This window comes from Mobula birostris, chromosome 18, assembly GCF_030028105.1.
Source record: "Mobula birostris isolate sMobBir1 chromosome 18, sMobBir1.hap1, whole genome shotgun sequence".
NCBI lineage: Eukaryota > Metazoa > Chordata > Chondrichthyes > Myliobatiformes > Myliobatidae > Mobula > Mobula birostris.
The window spans coordinates 32005146-32029467 of record NC_092387.1 but is presented as its reverse complement, the minus strand read 5'-3'; the positions used below and the strand labels follow the sequence as shown (position 1 = coordinate 32029467).

The 24322-nt window shown below is 44.2% G+C and overlaps 1 protein-coding gene across 37 annotated transcripts in view; it reads right to left on the bottom strand.

Moving 5' to 3' along the window:
* Positions 1-24322, bottom strand: part of LOC140212029 (sorbin and SH3 domain-containing protein 1) — a 216108-nt gene that overhangs the window by 56736 nt on the left and 135050 nt on the right. For 24 of the 37 annotated variants that reach the window (XM_072282414.1, XM_072282415.1, XM_072282413.1 and 21 more), the window contains 7 exons: positions 23874-23921; positions 18420-18549; positions 10952-11066; positions 8374-8490; positions 4776-4859; positions 2447-2512; positions 432-533 (listed from right to left, as the gene is read on the bottom strand). In XM_072282414.1, coding sequence (XP_072138515.1) covers positions 432-533; positions 2447-2512; positions 4776-4859; positions 8374-8490; positions 10952-11066; positions 18420-18549; positions 23874-23921 — 662 coding nt within the window. The remainder of the gene's footprint in view (positions 1-431; positions 534-2446; positions 2513-4775; positions 4860-8373; positions 8491-10951; positions 11067-18419; positions 18550-23873; positions 23922-24322) is intronic. The other 13 variants (XM_072282418.1, XM_072282425.1, XM_072282432.1 and 10 more) reach the window with 6 other exon arrangements.

Below are 24322 nucleotides of genomic sequence, written 5' to 3'. Positions count from 1 at the left end.
GACAGCTAGACTTGCTGCAGGCCTAGCCTTGGCGCAGACCTCAGAGGTCAGCTTACGCAGAAAGAGCAGCTTTATTTTAAGTAGAAGAGGTATGTAGCCTGGACTGCTGCTCCAAATTTAACAAATTTCAAGACATATGCCGGTGATATTAAATCTGATTTTGATGTCACCAGAATAACAGAAGTCTAATGAGAGAGTAATTTTTTTAAAAAAAGAACATGCCCGAAGATACAAGGGTCCTTCATTCCAGAGTGCAGAAGGTCCAACTTGTCATCAGAGTTAATTATCAATTGATTGCAAGCTTATTAGCCTTCGGTATGGGCAGTGCGTGTACAGTCCTGCGCTGTTTGATTGCTGAGACTGCTTATTTCCAGTCGTGACAAGGGTAGTGCATGCAATGAATGATTAATACTGGAGAAAGTGAAGAGTACCTTCCACGGACGGGAGTCCTGGCTTCTAAAAAGCTTCTCCATGTTTTCTAAATCTGTGTCTAGCTCAGCCTGGTAGAGAGACAGGTCTTTCTCTAGCTGATCCTGATTAAAGAGGGGAAAGAATCAGTTAGAGCAAACGAAACCACTGTGCCAGCACATTCTAGAGCACACCCAGAAAGGGCAGTGCCGTGAGAGACCAACTCAAGAGTTACACACAAACCCCGAAGACCCAGAGCGCAGCAGGACTGGGCCGAAGAGCGGCACGCGGCAAATCCTCTGCAGAATAAACCAAGCATCTTTATTTTAAATGAACAAAAGTTTGAATTACGAAGTGGAAACCATCACCCAACCAACACTCTCACATGCTCTCTCCACCCATATACTGACGCTGGCAGTAATGTACCTGAGGTGATGCAGAGCTCAGAATGTCGCCCTCACTTTAGGCCGAGTCCCCCAGTTCAGTTTACTGAACATTTTATCCATCCTGTCTCCTTGCAGTAAAGAATACAAGGTACACATCTCTTCATTACCACACTCCAGCAGAGACCAGTCCGGACTCTCTTGACTGGAGGCTTTTTGCTCCCTGCTTCTGGCATTGAGCTACACACCTGGGTTCTAGTAGCCTGTGCCTTTGCTCATAAAGCCACTTCCTCAAGTGGGAGTTTGGAAATGAGACATCAAGAGGTCACTGGCCAGTAAATGTATTTTTCTGATGCCCTATCCCTTCTTTTTCCAACGTCCAGAAGCACATTTTGAAAAAGGCACAGTGACAGGAATATTTACACCCCCCCTCAAAGCATTTCTTCCAAATTCTGCACTGACGTTCCATTGCTGCTCCACCAGCTCCGGTTGAGGTTGAGAACTGATCTTGAGACTGAAACTGAACCAACGCCCCCCCCCCCCCACCCCCCAGGACACCTAACCAGTGACATAACTGCACTCTTGGGATGGAATGGGAGACACTGTCTGAACCCCGTCTCTGATTGACTCTCCTTGCCCCCCTCCGCCCCCACCAACTTTTACTAAACTCCCCTCATTAATGGAAGTCCTATCCACTTCTAGAAGCCGTCCAACGTTAATTGAAACGCTCTCACTTCCCAGTCTCTTGGCCTGCTGACTCCCAGTAGTTGGTGAACCATTGCCCACTATCTCCTGGAAATTAAACTCAAAGTACCACTTTTGTCTAGTGATTTTTTGAGGCTTTCTGATGAAACATATTCTCCTAACTAATCGTTTGACTTGGATATGAAATGCTACCCAGTGCCTACAGCAGTCATTACTGAGAGTACCTTGTGCCATATTGGAACCAGAATAGAATAGTCTCCATTGCTCATCTCATATCATGAGGACACCCTAACACAGCCCTAAATCACAAGCACAGACATAAACAGTTCCTCAAATTTCACCCAATAAATCCTTGGTTGAACAGCCATAAGTGTCAGCTGTGGGTCATACTATTCTGGTTTTAAGAAACCATTTCTGGCCCAAATTTAACTGTGCCTGGTGGGACTGGGAAGGGAAGAGCACATTCAGTTGGCTCTCCTGCTTGGAGGCCATTTCAAGCCTCAGGTGAAACGTTCAGAGGGAGCTCGGCCAGAAGCAAGGTGCAGCAAGGAACCAGCTCTCTCCCGTGTATGGGGAAGGAGGGCAAATGTTCAAATGCCAGTGATGCCTTTTATAAGAACTGTTTACACAAATTTGTACCATGCACCATGACAGTCACACACCCATAGCATTCAATAAGTAACTCAGCAGTCTGCAATGGTCTTGAAAGCGGGGGATCAATGCTGAATGCAGATGTTAAAAAAGGAACAAAACAAAAGTACAAATGCTCGGAGTCTGAAATGCAAACAGAGAAGCCTGGCAAATCGGCCTCTGAAAGAGGGGACTTCACCTCAGCTGGGGGCTTGTATCTCCCTCTTTCAGAAGCTAATGGGTTGCAGCATCTGAAGGGTTAATGCTCTTGGACAAGGTATGGCCACACAGCAGATCAGAGAAACAGGTGCACAAGTTACCTTCCTGTCCTCTAAAGAAAGGATAGAACACTCCCCCGGCGTATAATCCCATATCTTTTTTGGAGGCTGATAAAGAGCAGAGGAGGAAATGAACAGAACAAGTCATCAGAAGGAACAAAGGAACCAGGGGGCAAAAATCCCGAGGGACCGCAGGACCTGCTTACAGGACCAAAGTCAGGATCAACAGCCTGACAAGTGAGCGGTCCATCACCAGTTCTCTAGCAAAATGCTTGATGTCAGACAAAGTAAGACATGATCCACAGTACGGGAAGAGAATGGGAAATATTATCCATGGATCCCCCTCCAGCCATTGGGCCATGAGTGTATGGGGCAAGGGCCAGAATTCCTGAGAGGTCTGCTTGGCTGGAGGACCTCGTAAAGTTCAAGTGTAATCTTCAATTGTCACATATAGAAGCATTAATGGAGAAGAAATTTGCCTTGAGCTCAGTGCCCAATGGGGTAAGACAAGTGAGGGAGGGACATCATGACCACTGATTATGCACTCTAACCTCAACCACTAAATTTACATATTTCAATGTTAAAACTTGCACTTAGCCTGGGTAGCATGCACTGCGTTCAGGGAACAGGCCAAAGCGATCAGCAGGCCAACGCCATGATTTATCATGGAGCTACATTGCGATTTTGACCCCCTGGGTATTGGTTCGATTCAGAACAGACAGAAGGAAACATTCAGTTGTCTGAAAGCATTGGGGGCGTGTTCTTACTAACACAACCGAGACAAAAGTTCAGCTAACCAGTTCCTTTATCAATAACTAATTCCTGAAGCTGGTTGCCTGAAGGAAAGGGGACTTATTTTTGGCGGTAAGATGCTACAGTTTGAATGGGGGCAGGAATGATGGGGGGGGGGGGCAAAGGGGGGTACATTTTTCACCAGATTTCTATTGGCTCCAGTACCTACCACATTGATAAAAGGCTGATATCCAGAGTGCAAAAAGGACAGCAGAAGAAACATTATTTACACTGATGGCTCAGTCAATTGACTTCAATACTGTTCAAATACAAGATGTCTTATGTTAATACCTCAAGGCATCAAACAGCATTGGGTGTAGTCGCACAGAAGCAGCATCCAAGATGGTACCCTTACCTCTTCCCCACCTTACAGCCCAAGAGCTGTTCCATTCATCTCATCCAATCCACCTCATGCTCAGGCCCAGGAATAGGCTCTCACTGCTCCCTCCACAACAGCCCTGTTTTATTCCACGCAACTCAGGGCACAGTGACTCACTGTATATACATGCAGACCCAAGTCATGTACCTTTACCTCCAACCCACCGGCCTCTGACCTCACAAACATCCCAGGCCCAGGTGACTGACCATTGCATAATTCTTCAGGTTGAGTATTCAACACTAATTGTACAACCTTCATCAATCCCAAGATATGGCCATCATCTCTCCAGACTACACAAGCCCAGTGCAAGGAATCCTCACCTTTCCATTTAAAACAGACCCATTTATCCCTCCCCGGACCCTCTGTTTCCACAGACCATGAACTGAGTTGTACCTCCATCCCCAGACTTGGTCTCTGCTGGGATGACATCAAAGTCTTCAGCAGGAGGTTAGTACACAGTTCCTCTGTGGGCACAACAGTCTCTCATCAATATCCTTGCCCCATGAGACACCAGGACACCAAGCCTTCATCTATTTTACAAGATACTCTCTGTGCGCTTTCTAGTTTGTGCCCTCGGCAAACAGGCTGCTGCTCCTTTCAGACATGGGAGGTTGCTTAACATGAGTGGGGTGGGGCAGGGGTTGGAAAAGGGGAAGGAGATGTACTTGGGGACAGTGAAGGCAAGGGGCAGAAGTGAGGCTGAAGAGAGGAGAGCAGGTAAGGAGTTGAGGAGGAGAGAGAGGAGGAGAGAAAGGAGGGGGAAGGAGGGGGGGAAGGAGGGGGGGAAGGAGGGGGGAAGGAGGAGGGGAAGGAGGAGGGGAAGGAGGAGGGGAAGGAGGAGGGGAAGGAGGAGGGGAAGGAGGAGGGGAAGGAGGAGGGGAAGGAGGAGGGGAAGGAGGAGGGAAAGGGAAGAGCGAATGAACTAGAGGAGGGTGAGAGGAGGGGAAGGAGTTGAAGGAAGTGGGAGGTCAAAGGGTAGTAACAAGGGTCAGAACAAATAGGGCAAGCCGGCTGGTTACAATATCTGAGATAAGCACAGAACTGGATGCGAGAAAAATGCATCTTTGCTACACTTTGCCGAGGTTCCAGGTCAAGTACTCTAACTATTTGTGACTGGTCATCAGTCATCAGTTTCCTCCAGGGATTGCTACAATGATAAAACAACACCCAATCAAAATTTCGGCTCAGCTGCTGACTTACCGGTTTTCCGAATTCCAGTTCCGAAAAGAATTTATACCAAGGTTCATTCTTTAAATCTATTTCTTCTGGACTTACATCCCGATTCTGAAGAGGTAACAGCATGGGAGTGGAGGAGAGAGAAGACGATTGAGTATACAGAGCAGAGCGGCATGCAGTAAACCACAGGAAGCGGGAGCTGTGATGTGTACGGAAAACCCACAGATCCTGAGCGTTCGAGTCTGAACACACATACATACACCGGGCAAAGTACTCCTCAGCAAAACATAGCTACCCAGATGCTAGGCATAGTATCTGGCTTCTTTGGAGGTGCTGTTTGACCAAGGTTAGCTTTAAATGCATGAATGTTATGCCAAATTACGTTACAGTGATGGACGGAGACATGGGAAGAATGCCTTGATGCTGCAGCAGGGCTGAACTTTGGAGATTGGATGTTGGAGCCCTGAGTTGGAAGTCTTCCTCGTTTCCAAATGGAATGGCTGGAAGGGCAGAATCACGGATCTTAATTTTCTAACTAATCCCCATTTGCCAACAGGGGATCTGAATAGGTTGTTATTCATTTCTTTATAATTGACATTTGTTATATAAATGGGTCCGTCAAATTCACAGAGTAAGATTTTTTTTTCAAAAAAGTGAACTAGGTTATATTCAACATACTCAATATTCACAAAACCCAATTTTTGCCTCGCTATTAGTGTGTTCAGTGAAGTCAGGCACAAGGTTCAGGGTTGATGCCGTACATATCAGCAATACAGACTGGTAGGTCAAGGATTAGCACACAAAGATTAGAGTACATAATGTAGAACAGACACTCTAGAAAACAAGAGGGTTTGAAAGAATTTGATCAGAGGGACCATGAGCATAGAGAATGATTTATAGAGGGAATGACATAGTGTGTTGCTGAGTGCTCAATGGGAGGTGGAGTAACAGTCCGACCTACAAAAGGGAGAAGGTAGGATCCCCACTCCAACCTTCCATTTAAAGGAGAAGAGAATGAAAATTGATTCAGGCTCCTGCACCCAACTGTTCAACCCTGGGAGACTGCACATTTGAAGGAAAAGCCTTGAATTTTGCTGTTTGTACGTGATCCTCTACTCTGTGAGGTCACATCATTAGCAGGCAAAATACCAAGACAACCATAACCACCTTGTTTCACCTTTACTTTTATTTAATCCAGAAGAGTTAACTTTGGATGATGGGAAACCTGCATTCAATACAATGGAATGGTATAGTAAGATATTTTGCAAATAGGACCTCCACTTACAATCCAATCCTATCCACAGTCACTAACACACTTAGGTATTCCATGTCGCTCACTGTTCTGTTCAGTCATTACAAGGTATTGTTACTCGACAACTGTTCCATCACATGGTATGGCTGCTGATCTCAGAGCTGAAAGTCCTCTGAGCCCACACTGCTCCACAGCCACTTCAATTTATGTTTTACTTTCCAGTAGGTGGAGCAGATTTTTGTCCAGGCTTTGACTGGGACAGCCTTTTGGACTGATAGAACATCCAAGCACCAAGCCCCTTCTGAATGACAGTGCAATCAACTAATAATGATGCATATCAATGGATCATTAAGGCTCACCACCTCTTGGAAAGAAAATAGATGCAGAAAGTCTAAGTCATCGGAATTAGAGGAGTTAAATACAAAATCGCTGGAGTGCACTACGGGATATAAGACATACCAAGAGAACTTGACTGTAAAATACTTCAGGCTCAACCTCCAGGGAAATCTTAAGAGGAAATCTGCCAAGACACCAAGTGAGCTCAAACTACTCTGCGAGTCAGAGATCCATTTGTGACAGACCACATTAGGCAGTTGGGCACTATCTGGATCTAGTTTCTTAACTGTACATAAAGCAGTGTCTGCAACATCTCTCTGAACAAGAAGAGGATTTCTCCTTCATTTTTGCCATGCTGATACCAGCCTTAGGAATAAAATACACTAAAGCATCCGTTTCGCAATTAGAAGAAAGTGACTAAACTAAGCTCAGTCAACTTTTGACCCACAAACAAAACATCAGATAAGCATACTGGTTCTGGGAAGCCTTCTGGAGTTTGGCAGAGGTGACATGTTGCTGGAGTGAAGTGGAGAGAGTTTTACACTACCTTGATCTACAGCTTGGTTCAGTTACACAAATTGGAACTACCCAATGGTGGTATCTAGCACACAGTTCAATTAGGAATTATTACATTTTAAATTCCCCCCAAATATTCTAAATTCCAGGAAATTAGCTCTATGTCCTGTTAGGGTTTATTAAACACATTTACGAAAATAACAACTTAATTTCTCTCTCCCAAGAAACTTAATTTCTCTGTCCCAAGATGCTGCTTGGGAGAGCAGCATCTCTGGTAGTATCAGTTTTATTTCAGCTTTCCAGCATTTGCAGATCTCTGCTTCCTCCAACCTCCATAAAACATAACCTGTTCACTCAAAGCCCCATCAGTTACAGTCAACCCACCCTGCTCCGTGAGAACGGACCGCGACACCCTCAGGTTTGTTGAAAAAGATAGAAGATAGAATTATAAGCAAGAAAGCTCTCCAACTCTTCCATCCAATCATCCCTGTCACTCCCCTCCAAACTCAACACCTTCAAATCAATGAAGGTTCTGGATCAGGCCAGCGTGACATCTCTCATCTCATTACTCTGCCTCTTGGAATCTGGAAGCATGTACCACTAGGCTCAACACATCTTCCATCCTGCTGCTATAAAGTTATTATATGGACCCCTTGTACAATAAGATGGGCACTTGACTTCACAATCTATTTGAAATGGTCTTTGAACCTTAATGTGTGCCTGCACTGCACTTTCTCTGTAGCTCTTACCCTTTGTTCCTGCTTTTCCCTTGTACAATCTCACTGTACTCACATCATGAAATGATCTGTATGGATGGCACACAAAATGAAGTTTTTCCACTGTTCCTTAGGTACATGTGACAATAATAAACCAATTCACCAATATTCAGTCAAAGTCATGAATGACTTCAGACTCTCCATCTCAAAACCTCTCTCTCTGCCCACCATTAAAATCCTCCATTTCAAGTATGCATTCCAAAGATCTGAGGACCTCCGGATGTTCCACTAGCTTAAACGCACATCAAAGCATCCAACGTGTTCTTGATACAATGCATGATTTACTGAGCCAGGCATCAACACAACATAGGCACTGAGCCAGGTTTTTTAAATAAAGCTTCATGCAGCTGAATGCAAGACTGGAGTTTACAGCACAATCCTCCAACCACAATTCACTGCAACTGCAGAGCATCGTAAAATTCCTCTTGATATCAGTCCCTAGATTATTAGAACCAAGCCACAAAAAGGGTGGAGAAGGTTGGGAAGGCAAACGACAAGTCAGAGGGCTCTACCATTTAGCCACTGACTTCTGTGTAGTCGACAAGACCATCACATTAACTAGTTTTTATTTGCAATTGTTAGATAAAGGAATAACAAACATGTATTCCTGTGATACAATCACCACAAACAGTGACTTCAAGCAAAATAACAAAACTGCTCACACGGATCATTGGAAAATACTTCAGAGCATTGGATGAAAGGCTTTGTACCCAAAGATCATGCTTGCTTCAATTACACTTACATCTCTGCCCAAGTCCTCCTGGTGGTTTTCGTGTTGCACCTGACCACGTTTGCCACTCAAGGGGCTGTCCTTTGTGGGTGGCTGTGTCGAATCTCTTCCACCGCTTTCTTCAGAGTTCTGATGTAAAAAGCTCAGTGAGATACACCAGCAGCTCCTGTGACTTTCTAGCACCATGCATTTGTAGGTAAGGTCCACCACCAAGGAGCACACCCTAATGTGTGACATCACAAGAATCCATGCAGTACATGCAATGTGATGGCGTGCAGTCAGCCATCTGCCTAGAGGGATTGGCCAAACTCCAAACCAACGGCTTTACTTGTGGCTCCCATAAAGCTCTGGTGTCCCACTAGAGTGAGACACAAAACTATTGCCGTGGTGCCTTACACGGTGAGGGGCACAATCACCCACACGCGTCGGACCCGTCACCCTTGTGCGCGGGACCTGTCACCCGAGCGTGCGGGAGCCATCACCTGACAAGGGCCAACGCTCACCCGCACGAGCGGGACTCATCGCCCAGTCATCGTGTAGAAGTTATACATAGCCACTGTACTTTGCCTAGTTTAGATCTTTGGGAATGCAGAGCTGCAGACTATCCTCCACCATAAGTCTGTTACAAGCAAAACATGTACTCAGAATGAACCAATGAGAGCTTGGCCAGAATGCCAAGCACCCATTCCCCACACCAAAACCCCAAGCACCCGGCAAGAAAAGAGAATGCAAAGTTTACAGAGGTAGCTCTACCCTCTGACTTTCCAAGTCCCAGACCACTGCACACCTCACTCATAAAAGTCCAACTAATAACTGTAAAGCCACAATGGAATATGGCTTTACATACAGGCTGAACCCACATGAGACTGCTCTCAGACAAGGCAGAACCAAGTTGATAAACTGAAAAACTTTGGCAGAAATTTGCTCTTAGCTCCAATGAACTAAAGATGGACACGTGATGTGTTTTCAAAATAAGGAATTCTGTTTGCTTTGTTATAAATAGTATTACCAAATGTGGTGAAGTGTAGTTCATCTGGAATTACTACAATGCTTTGGCTTTTTAAGCTGTAAATTTCCATTTGACTGTCTTTAAACACTAGCAGTTTTAAAAATATAGTTTTTTTTAAGTATAAATCTGATTAAGTATTGAGAGGGCAAGAACGAAAGTGGTTTGTTTATTTATTTATTGAGATACAGCATGGAATAGGCCCTTCCAGCTCTCCGAGCTGAGCCACCCAGGAATCCACTAATCACAGGGCAACTTACAGTGGCCAATTAACCTACCAACCGGCACATCTTTGGACTGTGGGAGGAAGCAGGAGCACCCAGAGGAAACCCACTCGGTCACGGGGAGAACGAACAAACTCCTTACAGGCAGCGGCGGGAATTGAACCAGGTCACTGGGACTGTAAAGCGTTGTGCGAACCACTAGGCTTTCACGGCGCCCCAATCCACTGCAGTAATCAGCAAGGCATTGTATGCTGCTGCTCAGAACAGGACATCCTGTTCAGTGGGAGCATAAGAAGACGCCAGATCTTCCTAAATTTTTGGCCACTAATATTGAGTTTCGAGCATTGAAGTAAATGAACATCAGGTAAGGTACAACCATAAGGTAATGCCATCACAAAAATTGCCAAGTAATCTCACCTATTGATTAAACTGTTAAAATTACATAAACTAGAGGAGAGAATCTGTGCAGCAAAAAGCACTCTCACTCTGTCTCATTCTGACGTCTATGAATTACTGTTTCATCATAAGCTAATGAAAAGGATTTTCTTCCAGTGATAATCTACAATGCTTTCAGTTCAGTGACGGTGAGATGGCCAATTGCCGATTGCCGGAAAATCAGGGACCTAAACCTCAGCTGAGAAACCCAAGCACAAGGAAAGGAGCTTGAGGAAAAAAAACTAGACGAGAAGACGGTTGTACACAGGGGAATATTGCTTTAGGCATTACCGAAATGAGTTTATTGACATGCTTTGAATTAGTTTTCAGACTTTAGCATTTGGATTATATTGAACAGAGAAAAATATAAAAATTATTTTACCAAAGGAAATATTTTATCAGTTGATTAGTTGCTTTGAGAATGCCAGTCATTCACTGCTAACTTGTTAAGCCAATACACGTTGAGATTTCTTAGTTATGGTGCAACAATCAGCATTGTTACATTAAAAAGCTGTGATTTGTGATAACTGGAAAGGCATAGCAGGTCAGGCAGAATCTGTACTGAGAGAAAGAAACATTTCATTCGATGAAGGATATCAATCTAAAATGTTAATTCTGCTTCTTCCTCCACAGGTACTGTTTGACCTGCTAAATATTTCCATTATCTTTTGTATTTATTTCAGAAATGCAGCATTTCTAGGTTTTTATTGCTTTTAGTGAGTTGTGGTTGCTCTTTACAGGGCTGGGAAGTGAGTATTTGAAACAAATCAGGATTATCTTCCCAGAGCTGTTTTTTTTTTCATTTCTGCGGATGTGCATATAGTAGGAGTTAAACAGACAGCCTTTTAGACTGAAGAACAGAGAGACAAACATTAAGTATAAAAGCTGGCAATTGGAGCAAGAATCAACCAAGTTTATACATTACCGTTTTCTCATGAGCTAGTACTGAAGACTTTCCTGGTTCATAATCAAAAATGCTCTTTGGCTCAGCCCGATATCGCCGTGTGTCCACCTTTTTGTCTAGCGGTCCCCAGTTGTTTCTGGAAGAAGAAAAAGATATTCACAGAATCTGAAAACCGCCTGGAAGGATGATCCCTAATCAAAGACGCTGTTAATCCCCTTGGGGAAAAAGGCATAGATAGGGTAAATAGTCAAAATCTTTTTCCCATTGGAGGGAGATCAAAAACATGATGACATAGCGATAAGATGACAGGTAGGGCATTAAAATGATACTTCAGGGGAATGAGTTATTTTTTAAACATTCAGAAAGTGGTTGCAATCTGTGACTAACTGTCAGAGGTGATGATGAAATCAATTATAGTCATTATGTTCAAGATATATTTAGGCAGACATCAAAATCATCATCACATGCTGTGTCGTATGACATGGCGATCATGGTCTTTGACAATGATTGTTCTCAGCAAATTCTTCTACAGAAGTGGTTTGCCATCACCTTCATCTGGGCAGTGTCTTTACAAGGCAGGTGACTCCAGCCATTATCAATACACTGTCTGCCTGGCGTCAGTGGTCGCATAATCAGGACTTGTGATAAGCATTAGCTGCTCATACAACTATCCACCACCTGCTTCCAGTGACCCTGATAGGGAGAGCTAAACAGGTGCTTCACCCTGTCCAAGGGTAAACTGCAGGCTAATGGAGGGAAAGAGGTAAAGGGGTGTCTCTACCCCACTACCCAAAAAACCTATATATCGAAGACGTAAAATGATATTGTCCTAATGTGGGCAAATAGGATTACTGGAGTTGGGCAAAACAGTCGGCATACACAGGGTGGGCCAAAGCACCCATTGCTACTCTCTACGAGACTATTACCCCATGCATCAGCACCCCTACCCCAGTCTCAAAGGAATGCAATGACAGGTCAGGCTGGAGACTCACTCAATTCACAGGATGCTATTAATTCTTGGAAGTGGGAGAGAATCAGGCAAATCAGCACAGCTCGTTGACTTACAGGAAGGTGCCGGTAAAAGGCCAGCATTATCATGAAGGAACCGACCCACCCTGCTTATGGACCGTCGATCCCATTCTAATCAGGGAAGAGACTACGCAGCATGTGTGCCAGGACCACTAGATTCAAAAACAGTTATAGTACTTCCCCCAAGCTGTCAGGCTGATCAAAACCTCCACCCACTAACCCACCCCATCACTCTCCAGTACCTTACATACACATCACCTATCATCACGTTCTGTACATACAGTCAGTCTGTGTATATAACAGTTACTTGTACATTGTGTTTTACGGGATTGTTTTTATATTTATTGCGGTTTTTTTTTGTTTTGTTTTAAATCGTATGCTTTATGCTTCTTGGGTTTTTATGCTGCATTAAATCCAGAGTAGCAATTATTTTGTTGTCCTCTGCACTCGTGTACTGAAGAATGACAATAAACAATCTTGAATTTATTATAGAATTCAGAAAAATGATAACTTAGTATTCACAATACGAAAAGGAGACCGAGATAAGAATGTGGGCATGCAGTGCAAGTGGACCTTAAATTTAAATAAAATACAAATAGTAACATCTATATTTTTCAGAAACATCCACACTTGGGATGTCGGTAAATGCAGCACCCCTTGTATATCCCTTTATGCTTTACTGTGGTCACTGTGAATCTCTGTGGGGAAAGTTCTCTCACTGTGTTTGGGTAATGAATTCCAGGATTTAGATAATTGATGAAGGAATTTCTAAGTCAGAATGGTATAGTGCACTTTGCAGACAACACATTCTGCAGCCACGTTGAGCTGATACTTGTGGGGAAGTAAACATTCAGATTGAGAGTGTTGAAGCTGCACTTATCTGGCAAATCATACATCAGTTACGGAGCAGGGGGTGGCTGCTTTGCCCATTGGGTTCATACTAGTTGTCCACCAGAGTAACCCTCTACTTCCACCATCAGCCTTGCCTCTGCAGGCTTGCAAACTATGTGCTTATCCCCTTGAAGATCAGTGGAACCTGCCTCCACCACATCTATAGGCATTGCTTCCAGTTTTTTTGGATCGGGACTACAGAGCGTCATGGGAGCTGAATTCTGAAGGAAGGCAGTTTTTTTAAAAACTTCTTCGAGTGCAAGAAGGGTGAGACTGCGCAGGCGCGTGACGTCAACAGGACCGCGCGGAGAGTTTAAAAAGGAGGCCACCCTATTCAGCGGATAGCTGTTGGAGTGGGCAGCGGAGTGAGTGGGAGCAGAGTGTAGGGCTTTGGCTTCAACGGGCTTCGGCGGTAAACGGGAAGAGGCCAGAGCAAAGCGCCAACTCTTTTTTTTTCTCCCCCCCCCCACCCCCTTTCATGAATCGGCCCGGACAGACAGGAACAGCAGGCTCTCACAGCTAATGGTACGAGCTAACGGTTTAAAAAGATCGTCTGTTTGGCGAGGTAAGTGGATGAGTAGACTTATTTTTCCTGTTTCATTCCTGTAGAATTAGATAGCATGCCTGCAGGGTTAGTGCTTTGTTCAGGGTGTCAGATGTGGGAATCCTGGGAGACCTGCAGCCTCCCTGATGGCCACATCTGCGCCAGGTGCACCGAGTTACAGCTCCTCAGAGACAGTGTTAGGGATCTGGAGCTGCAGCTTGATGACCTACTGCTTATCAGGAAAGTGAAGAGGTGATAGACAGGAGCTACAGAGAGGTAGTCATCCCTAGGCTACAGGGGTCAGAAAACTGGGTCACTGTCAAGAGAGGGAAGGGAAATGCCCGGATAGTGGAGAGCACCCGTGGCTGTCCCCCTCAGCAACAAATATCTTGTTCTGGATGCTGTTGAGGGGGATGACCTGATAGGGGACGCCCACGGTGACTGGGAATCTGGCACTGAGCCTGGCGCTGTTGTGCAGGAGAGAAGGAGGGAGAAGAGAAATGCGGTAGCCGTAGGGGATTCCATAGTCAGGGGAATGGACAGGAGATTCTGTGAGCCTGATAGAGATACCCGCATGATGTGTTGCCTCCCAGGTACCAGGGTACGGGAGGTCTCGGATCGGGTCCTGAATATTCTAAAGGGGGAGGGTGAGCAGCCAGTTGTCTTGGTACATCTTGGTACCAATGACATAGATAGGACAAAGGAGGAGGCCCTGAAGAGAGATTTCCAGGAGTTAAGAAGGAAGCTGAGAAGCAGGACCTCCAGGGTAGTAATCTAGGAATTGCTACCTGTGCCACGTGCTAGCAAGGGCAAGAATAGTTGGATCAGGCAGATGAATGTGTGGCTGAGAGAATGGTGTAGAGGGCAGGGCTTCAGATTCTTGGATAATTGGAATCTCTTCTGGGGGAAGTATGACCTGTTCAAAAAGGACAGGTTACACCTGAACTTGAAGGGGACCAATATACTGGCGGGAAAGTTTAATAGAGCTGTTAGGGAGGGTTTAAACTAATTTGGCAGGGGGATGGGAACCGGAATGACAGAGCAGAGGAAGGGGAAAACAGAAATAAATCTAAGATAGTGAGCAGTAAAGATGTCAGGAAAGACAGGCAGGTGATGGGGCAAATTTGTAGCCATTGGGATGAGTTGCAGTGCAATAAAGTTGCAGTGAAATCAAAGCGAAAAGTATCAAATACTGGTCTTAAGGTGCTGTATTTAAATGCACGCAGTATAAGGAATAAGGTGGATGATCTTGTCGTACAGCTACAGATGGGCAGGTATGATATTGTGGCCGTCACTGAGACGTGGCTAAAGGATGCATGTGTCTGGGAGCTGAACGTCCAAGGATACACAATGTATCAGAAGGATAGGAAGGTAGGCAGAGGGGGAGGCATGGCTTTATTGGTAAGAAATGATATTAAATGATTAGAAAGAAGTGATATAGGATTGGAAGGTATAGAATCTTTATGGGTTGAGCTAAGAAATCAGAGGGGTAAAAGGACCCTGATGGCAGTTATTTATAGGCCTCCAAACAGCTGCGGGGATGTGGACTACAAATTACAACTGGAAATAGAAAAGGCTTGTCAGAAGGGCAGTGTCATGATAATTGTGGGGGATTTTAACATGCGAGTGGATTGGGAAAATCAGGTTGGCACTGGATCTCAAGAGAGAGAATTTGTAGAATGTCTGTGAGATGGCTTATTAGAACAGCTTGTTGTTGAGCCCACTAGGGGATCAGCTGTACTGGATTGGGTATTGTGTAATGAACCGGAGGTGATTAGAGAGATTGAGGTGAAGGAACCCTTAGGAGACAGTGATCATAACATGATTGAGTTCACTGTGAAATTTGAAAAAGAGAAGCCGAAATCTGATGTGTCGGTATTTCAGTGGAGTAAAGGAAATTACAGTGGCATGAGAGAGGAACTGGCCAAAGTTGACTGGAAAGGGACACTGGTGGGAAAGACAGCAGAGCAGCAGTGGCTGGAGTTTATGCGAGAAATGAGGAAGGTGCAAGACAGGTATATTCCAAAAAAGAAGAAATTTTCGAGTGGAAAAAGGATGCAACCGTGGTTGACAAGAGAAGTCAAAGCCAAAGTTAAAGCAAAGGAGAGGGCATACAAGGAAGCAAAAATTAGTAGGAAGACAGAGGATTGGGAAGTTTTTAAAACCTTACAAAAGGAAACCAAGAAGGTCATTAAGAGGGAAAAGATTAACTATGAAAGGAAGCTAGCAAATAATATCAAAGAGGATACTAAAAGCTTTTTCAAGTATATAAAGAGTAAAAGACAGGTGAGAGTAGATATAGGACCAATAGAAAATGATGCTGGAGAAATTGTAATGGGAGATAAGGAGATGGCAGAGGAACTGAATGAGTACTTTGCATCAGTCTTCACTGAGGAAGACATCAGCAGTATACCGGACACTCAAGGGTGGTAGGGAAGAGAAGTGTGCGCAGTCACAATTACGACAGAGAAAGTACTCAGGAAGCTGCATAGTCTAAAGGTAGATAAATCTCCTGGAACAGGTGGAGTGCACCCGTGTGTTCTGAAGGAAGTAGGTGTGGAGAATGCGGAGGCATTAGCGATGATCTTTCAAAAGTCGATAGATTCTGGCATGGTTCCGGAGGAGTGAAAGATTGCAAATGTCACTCCACTATTTAAGAAGGGGGCAAGGAAGCCAAAAGGAAATTATAGACCTGTTAGCTTGACATCGGTGGTTGGGAAGTTGTTGGAGTCGATCGTCAAGGATGAGGTTACAGAGTACCTGGAGGCATATGACAAGATAGGCAGAACTCAGCATGGATTCCTTAAAGGAAAATCCTGCCTGACAAACCTATTACAATTTTTTGAGGAGGTTACCAGTAGGCTAGACAAGGGAGATGCAGTGGATGTTGTATATTTGGATTTTCAGAAGGCCTTTGACAAGGTGCCACACAAGAGGCTACTTAACAAGATAAAAGCCCATGGAATTATGGGAAAGTTACATACGTGGATAGAGCGTTGGCTGATTGGCAGGAAACAGAGAGTGGGAATAAAGGGATCCTATTCTGGTTGGCTGCCGGTTACCAGTGGTATTCCACAGGGGTCCGTGTTGGGGCCGCTTCTTTTTACATTGTACATCAACAATTTGGATTATGGAATAGATGGCTTTGTGGTTAAGTTTGCTGACGATACGAAGATAGGTGGAGGGGCCGGTAGTGCTGAAGAAACGGAGCGTCTGCAGAGAAACTTGGATAGATTGGAAGAATGGGCAGAGAAGTGGCAAATGAAGTACAATGTTGGAAAGTGTATGGTTATGCACTTTGGCAGAAAAAATAAACAGGCAGACTATTATTTAAATGGGGAAAGAATTCAAAGTTCTGAGATGCAGTGGGACTTACGAGTCCTCGTACAGGATACCCTTAAGGTTAACCTCCAGGTTGAGTGAGTAGTGAAGAAGCCAAATGCAATGTTGGCATTCATTTCTGAAGGAATAGAGTATAGGAGCAGGGATGTGATGTTGAGGCTCTATAAGGCGCTGGTGAGACCTCACTTGGAGTACTGTGGGCAGTTTTGGTCTCCTTATTTGAGAAAGGATGTGCTGACATTGGAGAGGGTACAGAGAAGATTCACTAGAATGATTCCGGGAATGAGAGGGTTAACATATGAGGAACGTTTGTCCGCTCTTGGACTGTATTCCTTAGAGTTTAGAAGAATGAGGGGAGACTTCATAGAAACATTTTGAATGTTGAAAGGCATGGACAGAGTGGATGAGGCAAAGTTGTTTCCCATGATGGGGGAGTCTAGTACAAGAGGGCATGACTTAAGGATTGAAGGGCGCCCATTCAGAACAGAAATGCAAAGAAATTTTTTTAGTCAGAGGGTGGTGAATCTATGGAATTTGTTGCCACGGGCAGCAGTGGAGGCCAAGTCATTGGGTGTATTTAAGGCAGAGATTGATAGGTATCTGAGTAGCCAGGGCATCAAAGGTTATGGTGAGAAGCTGGGGGAGTGGGACTAAATGGGAGAATAGATCAGCTCATGATAAAACGGCGGAGCAGACTCGATGGGCCGAATGGCCGACTTCTGCTCCTTTGTCTTATGGTCTTATGGTCTTATAACTACAGGCTACTTAAAAAATGATTTTCCTCATCTCCCTCTGTATCTTGTTTCCCCTTAGTTTATACCCAAGACCCCCAAGTCTCAAACTCTCCACCTAAGGAAGCGTCCTCTACCCACTCAGTCCAAACTCCTTATCTTATATACCAACCAAGCCTCTCCTTTGCCAAAGAAAACGGTTGCACCATCTTGAGTCTATATTGTATCAATCCTCACCGCAAGGTCAGTGGTGAAATGGATCACCAATTCCATGTCACTCGGTACCAACGTCGCAGAGCATCTATCTGAGCCCAACACATTAATGCAAACACAACAAACGCACACCAATGCCCAGACTTCATTAGGAGAGCATCCTGATGTGTTGCATCGCCATCTAATATGGAGATGCCAATCCGCAGGATCGCAAGAGGCTTCAGTAGGTTGTAGACACAGCCAGATCCATCATGAGCCCAGGCCCCACCACCATCAAGGATATCATCAAAAGGGCAGTGCCTCAAGAAGGCAGCATCCCTCAGAAAGGGCCCTCACCAGATGGGACACACCCTCTTCTCATTACAACAATCAGGGAAGACCTACACTATACTTTAAGAACAATTTTTTCCTCTCTGCCTTCTGATTTCTAAATGGTCCATTAACTCATGAACGGTACCTCACTATTCCTTTTTTGCACTCCTTCTTTTCTTAATCTTCTTTATTGAAACAACAAATTTCACAACTTATGTCAGTGACTATAAACCTGATTTTAACTCCGATTCAATTTGAACTTTGCAGATGGTGGAAAGCATTTTGTGTGTCCAGGGGTGAGTCACTTACCCAGCCTCCAACCTGCCCTTGTGTCCCCAGCCCAATTAAGTTCTCTGTTGAAGAAGCTGGACTTGAATAATTGACTCAGAGAAAGGTAACTCATAAGAAAGGAGAGTTGAGCCTTTACCTCTCAGAGAGTGGTTTCAGCGAGGATGATCGGGTTGGTAGGGGTAAGGTGGCTGATCTTCGCTCGATGGTCTCGGAGTCAGAGGTATCCATTGCACTCTTGGATCGAGGAACAAATGTTTGGCTTTTCACTGCAGGAAACAGAAAGAATCAGTTAGCAGGGAAAAAAATGGCAGTATTACCTATAGTGCTCAACTACGCCAAAGCTTGCCAGGGTCATCCCAACCAAAAGATGGCTTGAGCAACACACACAAAATGGTAGAGTCATAGCACCTATGGAGAGGAATGAACGGTCAACATTTCAGGCCAAAGCCCTTTACCAGGGCTGGAAAGGAAGAGGGCAGAAGCAAGAAGGTGGGGGAGGGGAATGGGAAGGAGTATAAGCTGGCTGGTGATGGGCGAGATGAAGTGATAAAGTGAGGAGGAAGGTCAGAGGTTGAGGGAGGGGGTATGAAGCTGGGAGATGCTCAGTGGAAGAGGTAAAATGTTGAAGAAGAAGAAATCTAATAGGAGAGGATAGGACAGTGGACCATGGAAGAAAGGGAAGGAGGAGGGGCACCCGTGGGAGATGAAAGGCAGGTGAAGAGAAAAGAAGGGTTAAAAGAGTAACCAAAAAGGGGAATAAAGAAGAGAAGGGGGAGGGGTTGTAATTACCAGAAATTCGAGAAATCAATGTTCATTCCATCAGGTTGGAGGCTAGCCATACGGAATATCAGGCGCTGCTCCTCCAGCCTATGTTTGGCCTCGTCATGACAGCAGAGGAGGCCGCAGACAGACACGTCTGAATGGAATTTATTTATTTGTTCACGGGATCAGCAGCATCAGTGGGTCTAGAGCTATCCATGGACAGGATGAGGGAAGTATGGTCGATTTCTTGCTCTGAAGGACATCAGTGAAACCAATGAATGTTTATTTTTATCTGCTAGTGTCGTTGCTTCCACAGTGTTGGCTCTAGATGCATACGCTAATTTAATTATCTGAAATAAAGTTCAACAGCAGCTGCAATAGAATTTGAACTTGCAATTCAGCGACCTAATTACTCTGCTCCATACAATAATGCACTGTGATTCACTGTGGCCGATGAGAATCCCGGCTGTAGCAGGGACATTGTGACATTACAATGCATCTAGATAGAAAATTGTGAAAAGCAGCCAACTTTCAGCAGCCAGTTGCTAGTGTGCCTCTGGGAGCGTGCAGGATTACTGCCACAACAGTCAATGTGCCTGATTAAAGAAGGGATTGTACATGGACAATGACCACTTAGATCAGATGAACCCACATAACGGGAATGTTGACTGTTTATTCCCCTTCGGAGAAGCTGCCTGAACTGCTGAGTTCCTCCAATGTTGTGCGTGTATGTAGTGCTCAAGATTTCCAGCATCTGCAGTTTCTCGTGTTTATCGTGAGAGTGCACTTTCAGTTTACAAGATACTCTGGATAACGGGGAGGGCATTCTGGAGGGGTCAGGCATTAAGTGAGGCTAGTGGGAGGAAGAGTATGCAAAAGAACAAAAGAGGGAGAAAGTCAGGAGAGAGACAGAGATAGAGAAATTGAAGGAGAAAAGGAGAGATGGAGAGAGCACTCCACCAAAGAGAAAAAGGGAGGGGGAAATAAACCAGTCTAAAAGTGCAAGGAAAGCTGATTCCTAATCTGACAGTACCATGGAATTGAAGCATAGGATGGAATAAACACCCGCTGGAAACTGGGAAGAGAGTAAATGGGCAGGAGGAAAATAGAAGTGAGGGGTTTGGGGTGAGGGAATGGGGTTTGCATGGTGAGAGAGAGGGAACACAACTAGAGGTGCATGATGGAGTGAGGGGTTTGGGGTGAGGGAATGGAGTTTGCATGGTGAGAGAGAGGGAACACAACTGGAGGTGCATGATGGAGTGAGGGGTTCAGGGTGAGGGAATGGAGTTTGCATGGTGAGAGAGAGGGAACACAACTGGAGGTGCATGATGGAGTGAGGGGTTCGGGGTGAGGGAATGGGGTTTGCATGGCGAGAGAGAGGGAACACAACTGGAGGTGCCTGCCGCTTTTCATCCCAACCCAGTTTTGGTTCCATTCAGTTCAGCAAATCAACCAGTGCAAATAATGATAAATGACACGTCCAAATTCTCTGGAGCTGCTTGGGCACTTTCCCTTTTAAATCAAGTGTGAATGCAATTTGCAGTCAGGTCACAGAGTGATTTCTTTTTGTTACATAATCTTATCTCCATTTAAAGGCACCAACCCTGACTATCTCATTGCTTTCAGAAGCCAACATTTAATCTACTACCATTTAATCTCACTCTAGTCATTAAAAAGTGGTTAATTAATTTCAAACAGCCACTTCATATCTGCATAATTAACAGTAATAAAGAGTAATAAAGGCAGCAGACATCCTTATAATAAATTCCTCATTTGGACAACTTTTTAAAATCCAATTCTGAAGGAAACTAACCATTAATAATATTATTAAAAGCCATTTAAAAATGCTTGGATTCCTTATGATTATATTTAATGAATACTGTTATTAAAAGGCACTTAAAATTAAGTATAATCTCGTAAGGAGACTAACCATTTTAACTGACTTTTACAAAATATACTGTGGGCACTCAATTACTTTAACATTTCTGGAAACCAACTAAACCCTTCTTTTCAAAACTTTAAACTTTCATTGTAATTTCCTGATTATGGAATAAACTGACAATTTTAAATGAAAAAAAAGTAATTGATTTTCAATTGACTAAAAAAAAACAAACAATGCCTTGCCACTTCAGATGGTGGGAGCCTGAAATTAAAACAGGTGACAAGGTTATATGTTGATACTTCTTTCTCTCTCCATAGATGCTGCCTGATCTGCTGAATGTTTCCACAATTCCCTATTTTCATACAGTGTTACTGTTGCCAGTCCAACGTACCAGTGATATTCTGTGGGTACGGCCCTTGGCTGTTCAACAAGGGGAAAATCGGAAAGGTCACAGTTGCTTTGTCAAAGGGACTGTTGAACAACCGAGCAGTTTACAAGTATCAGCCTGTTTCTATAGATAATGGTGCATGCTAGGCACACAGAGGAGCTACAGATTCTCGTCACTGCTGGTGCTGATTTCACTTATTCTGTGGTTTCCATGGTTACTCTTTTTCATGACAGCTACATACTTCTATATTTCACAACTTTCTGCAAAAAGATTCAAATCCAGACTAACCCCAATGAGCTGTTCCTTGGAAGTCAAAGTACAAAGCAAAAATTATGCAATACATGACACTGATTTTAAAGAACAACTTGCAATTGTATTAGATAAAGGTCCTCCCCAAACAAACCCCCAATATTTCCAGTTTGCCCTGTTCCAGCTCCCTACCACCATAGTTGTTCACAGTGGATACATTCTTGCTGTTGCATTGAAGAAAACAGTCCTACTGCTCTCTGCACCATTGGTGTTGGTGATTGGGAGTACCCCTGAGGCTGTGTACTCCTGTCAACAGTGTAAGGCAGCCTTTACAGGGACTGGGCAGGGTGTAAGGTCATAAACCCAAGGGATTCTGCAGATGCTGGAAATCCAGCATAACACACACAAAACTCAGCAAATCAGGCAGCATCCGTGAAAATGAATGAACAGTCGGCATTGCAAGCCGAAAACCTTCATCAGGACTGGAAAAGAAGGGCAAAGACATCAGAATAGAAAGGTGGGGAGAGGGGAAGGAGAACTAGCTAGAAGGTGCTGGGTGAAGCCAGGTGGGTGGGAAAGTTAAATGGTTGGAGAATAAGGAATCTGTTAGGAGGGGAGAGTGGACTGTCGGAGAAAGGGAAGAAGGTGGGGCACCAGAGGAAGGTGAGGAGAAGAGGTAAGTGACCAGAGTAAGGAAGAGAAGAGGGGAGGAAAATGATCTTACTCCTCTGCTTGGACTGGTCCACTGATGGGGCAGACAAAATGTTATCTGAAGGTTGCCCAGTGCTGCATTGTAGAGACTGACCAGACAGTCACAAGTTATTTTGGGTCCTTATCCATCCAATTATGCTCTAGTCTGAAGCAAAATCCCAGAAATGCTGTTATCCCAAACCACATCTCTAGATTAAAACTTTTGTAAAGTAGTGAAAACTGGAAAAGGTTTCATTTTTATTTTTCTGCAGAGCTCACATCTTGTGAAGGTGCTGCTTAAATTATCGAACCAAATGATGTAAAACTCTATGTCTGAGAGTCCGCATAGACACAGTGGGCCAAGGGCCCTGATTCTATGCTGTACAACTCTACAGCTACAGCTTTGAGGAACATAAACATAAGAAGTGGGAGCTATAGGCCAGTCAGCCCTCCATCCCTGCTCCCCCATTCATGAAGATCAAGGCCGATCTACCTTAGAGAATTGTCCTCTACGTAATCTTTTGATTTCTTAAATAGCCAAACAGAATGGATTTCCACAGAGATGGACAAAGATGCATCTCCTACACCTGTGAATAATCATTACTTATGGCAGCTTTGATGACTTTTGCCTGACTGACTACACCCCGCGCCCCTCCCCCCGCCACCACCTTCCCAACACCAAAAACACATGATTGGCTCAGAACCATTCAAAGAATTGAGGGCAGCAACTGGATCAAACTGCAGTGTTGCCCTGGCTGTTTAACCACTGACTGTTTAAGCCAACAACTGGAACGTGATACATGATTAGTTTTGGAAATCAGAAAATCTACAGAACTTTGCCAGACTGGTGAAGTGTCACTGACTAAAACAGTAACTGTTTCTCTTTTTCTAGACGGTGCCTGACCTGCTGAGTGTTCCCAGCATTTTCTATTTGATTGTTTTGCCTACTATATACTATAGACCTAACATACAAGAGATTACACAGAGCAACACACAAAAATCTGGAGGAACTCAGCAGATCAGGCAGCATCTACGAAGGGGAATAAACACAGATTCACTGGACTAGTTCTAGGCATGGTTGGTTTGTTGTAGGAGAGATTAAGTAGACCAGATGTGCATTCACTCGGGCAGGGGCTCCCAAACTTTATGCATTGAACCAATACCATTAAGCAAGGGGGCCATCAACCCCAGGTTGAGAACCCCTGCACTAGAGTTTAGAATGATGGCAGACTTCATTAAAACTTAGAAAATCCTTAAAGGACTGAATGAGGAGTCTGAGTCCTGGTGATGCAGTTTGACATAAAGACGATGACCATTTAAGACTGAGATATAGAGGACTTTTTTTTTCTGTTCAGAAAGTGGCGAACTTTTCAACTTTCCAACACAGCAGCTGTGCAGGCTCAATCACTGTGTACATTCACGACAAAGATCAACAGATTTATGGATATCAAAGGAAACTAGGAACATGGGCATCATGCAATAGAATCGAGGCGGAAAATCGTTCAGGGTCTTGCAGAATGGTGGACCAGTCTCTAACTGATCAAGTGGTTAAAGCTCTTAATCGTCAATGTTCAGCTCCAACAATGTTTGCAACTTATCGCCAGAAGGAGACTACTCACCATCTTCTGAGTAAGGATACCGTGAGGAGTAATCATCTAGTTCATCATCTGAAAGAAAAATACTCAATGAGAAGACCATGCTCAGTTTGTTTCGGTATTTCTCTTGTTTTTGAGAACTCGCATATCGGCTGTCTCTGTACACACAATAACTGCATTCTATGGTGCTTGATTCAAACCGCAGTGTTGCAGTGTCATCCTATCACACAGTCAGATGTACAAGTTAGAGGAGATAGTTAGATAGAGGTACTGCACACAAATCCAATTTGGATGGCTTTGCATCATCCAAGATTGGAATAATGGTTAACCTTTGCTTGGAGTTTCCAGAAACATTACCAATCCCTGTTTTGGACTCCATCTACAAGGAATACCTTTGCAAAATAGAGAATGTTTAAAACTAAACAGTGGAAAAAAAAACACTTCTTTTAGGCACTCAACTTTGCTACAGAGCA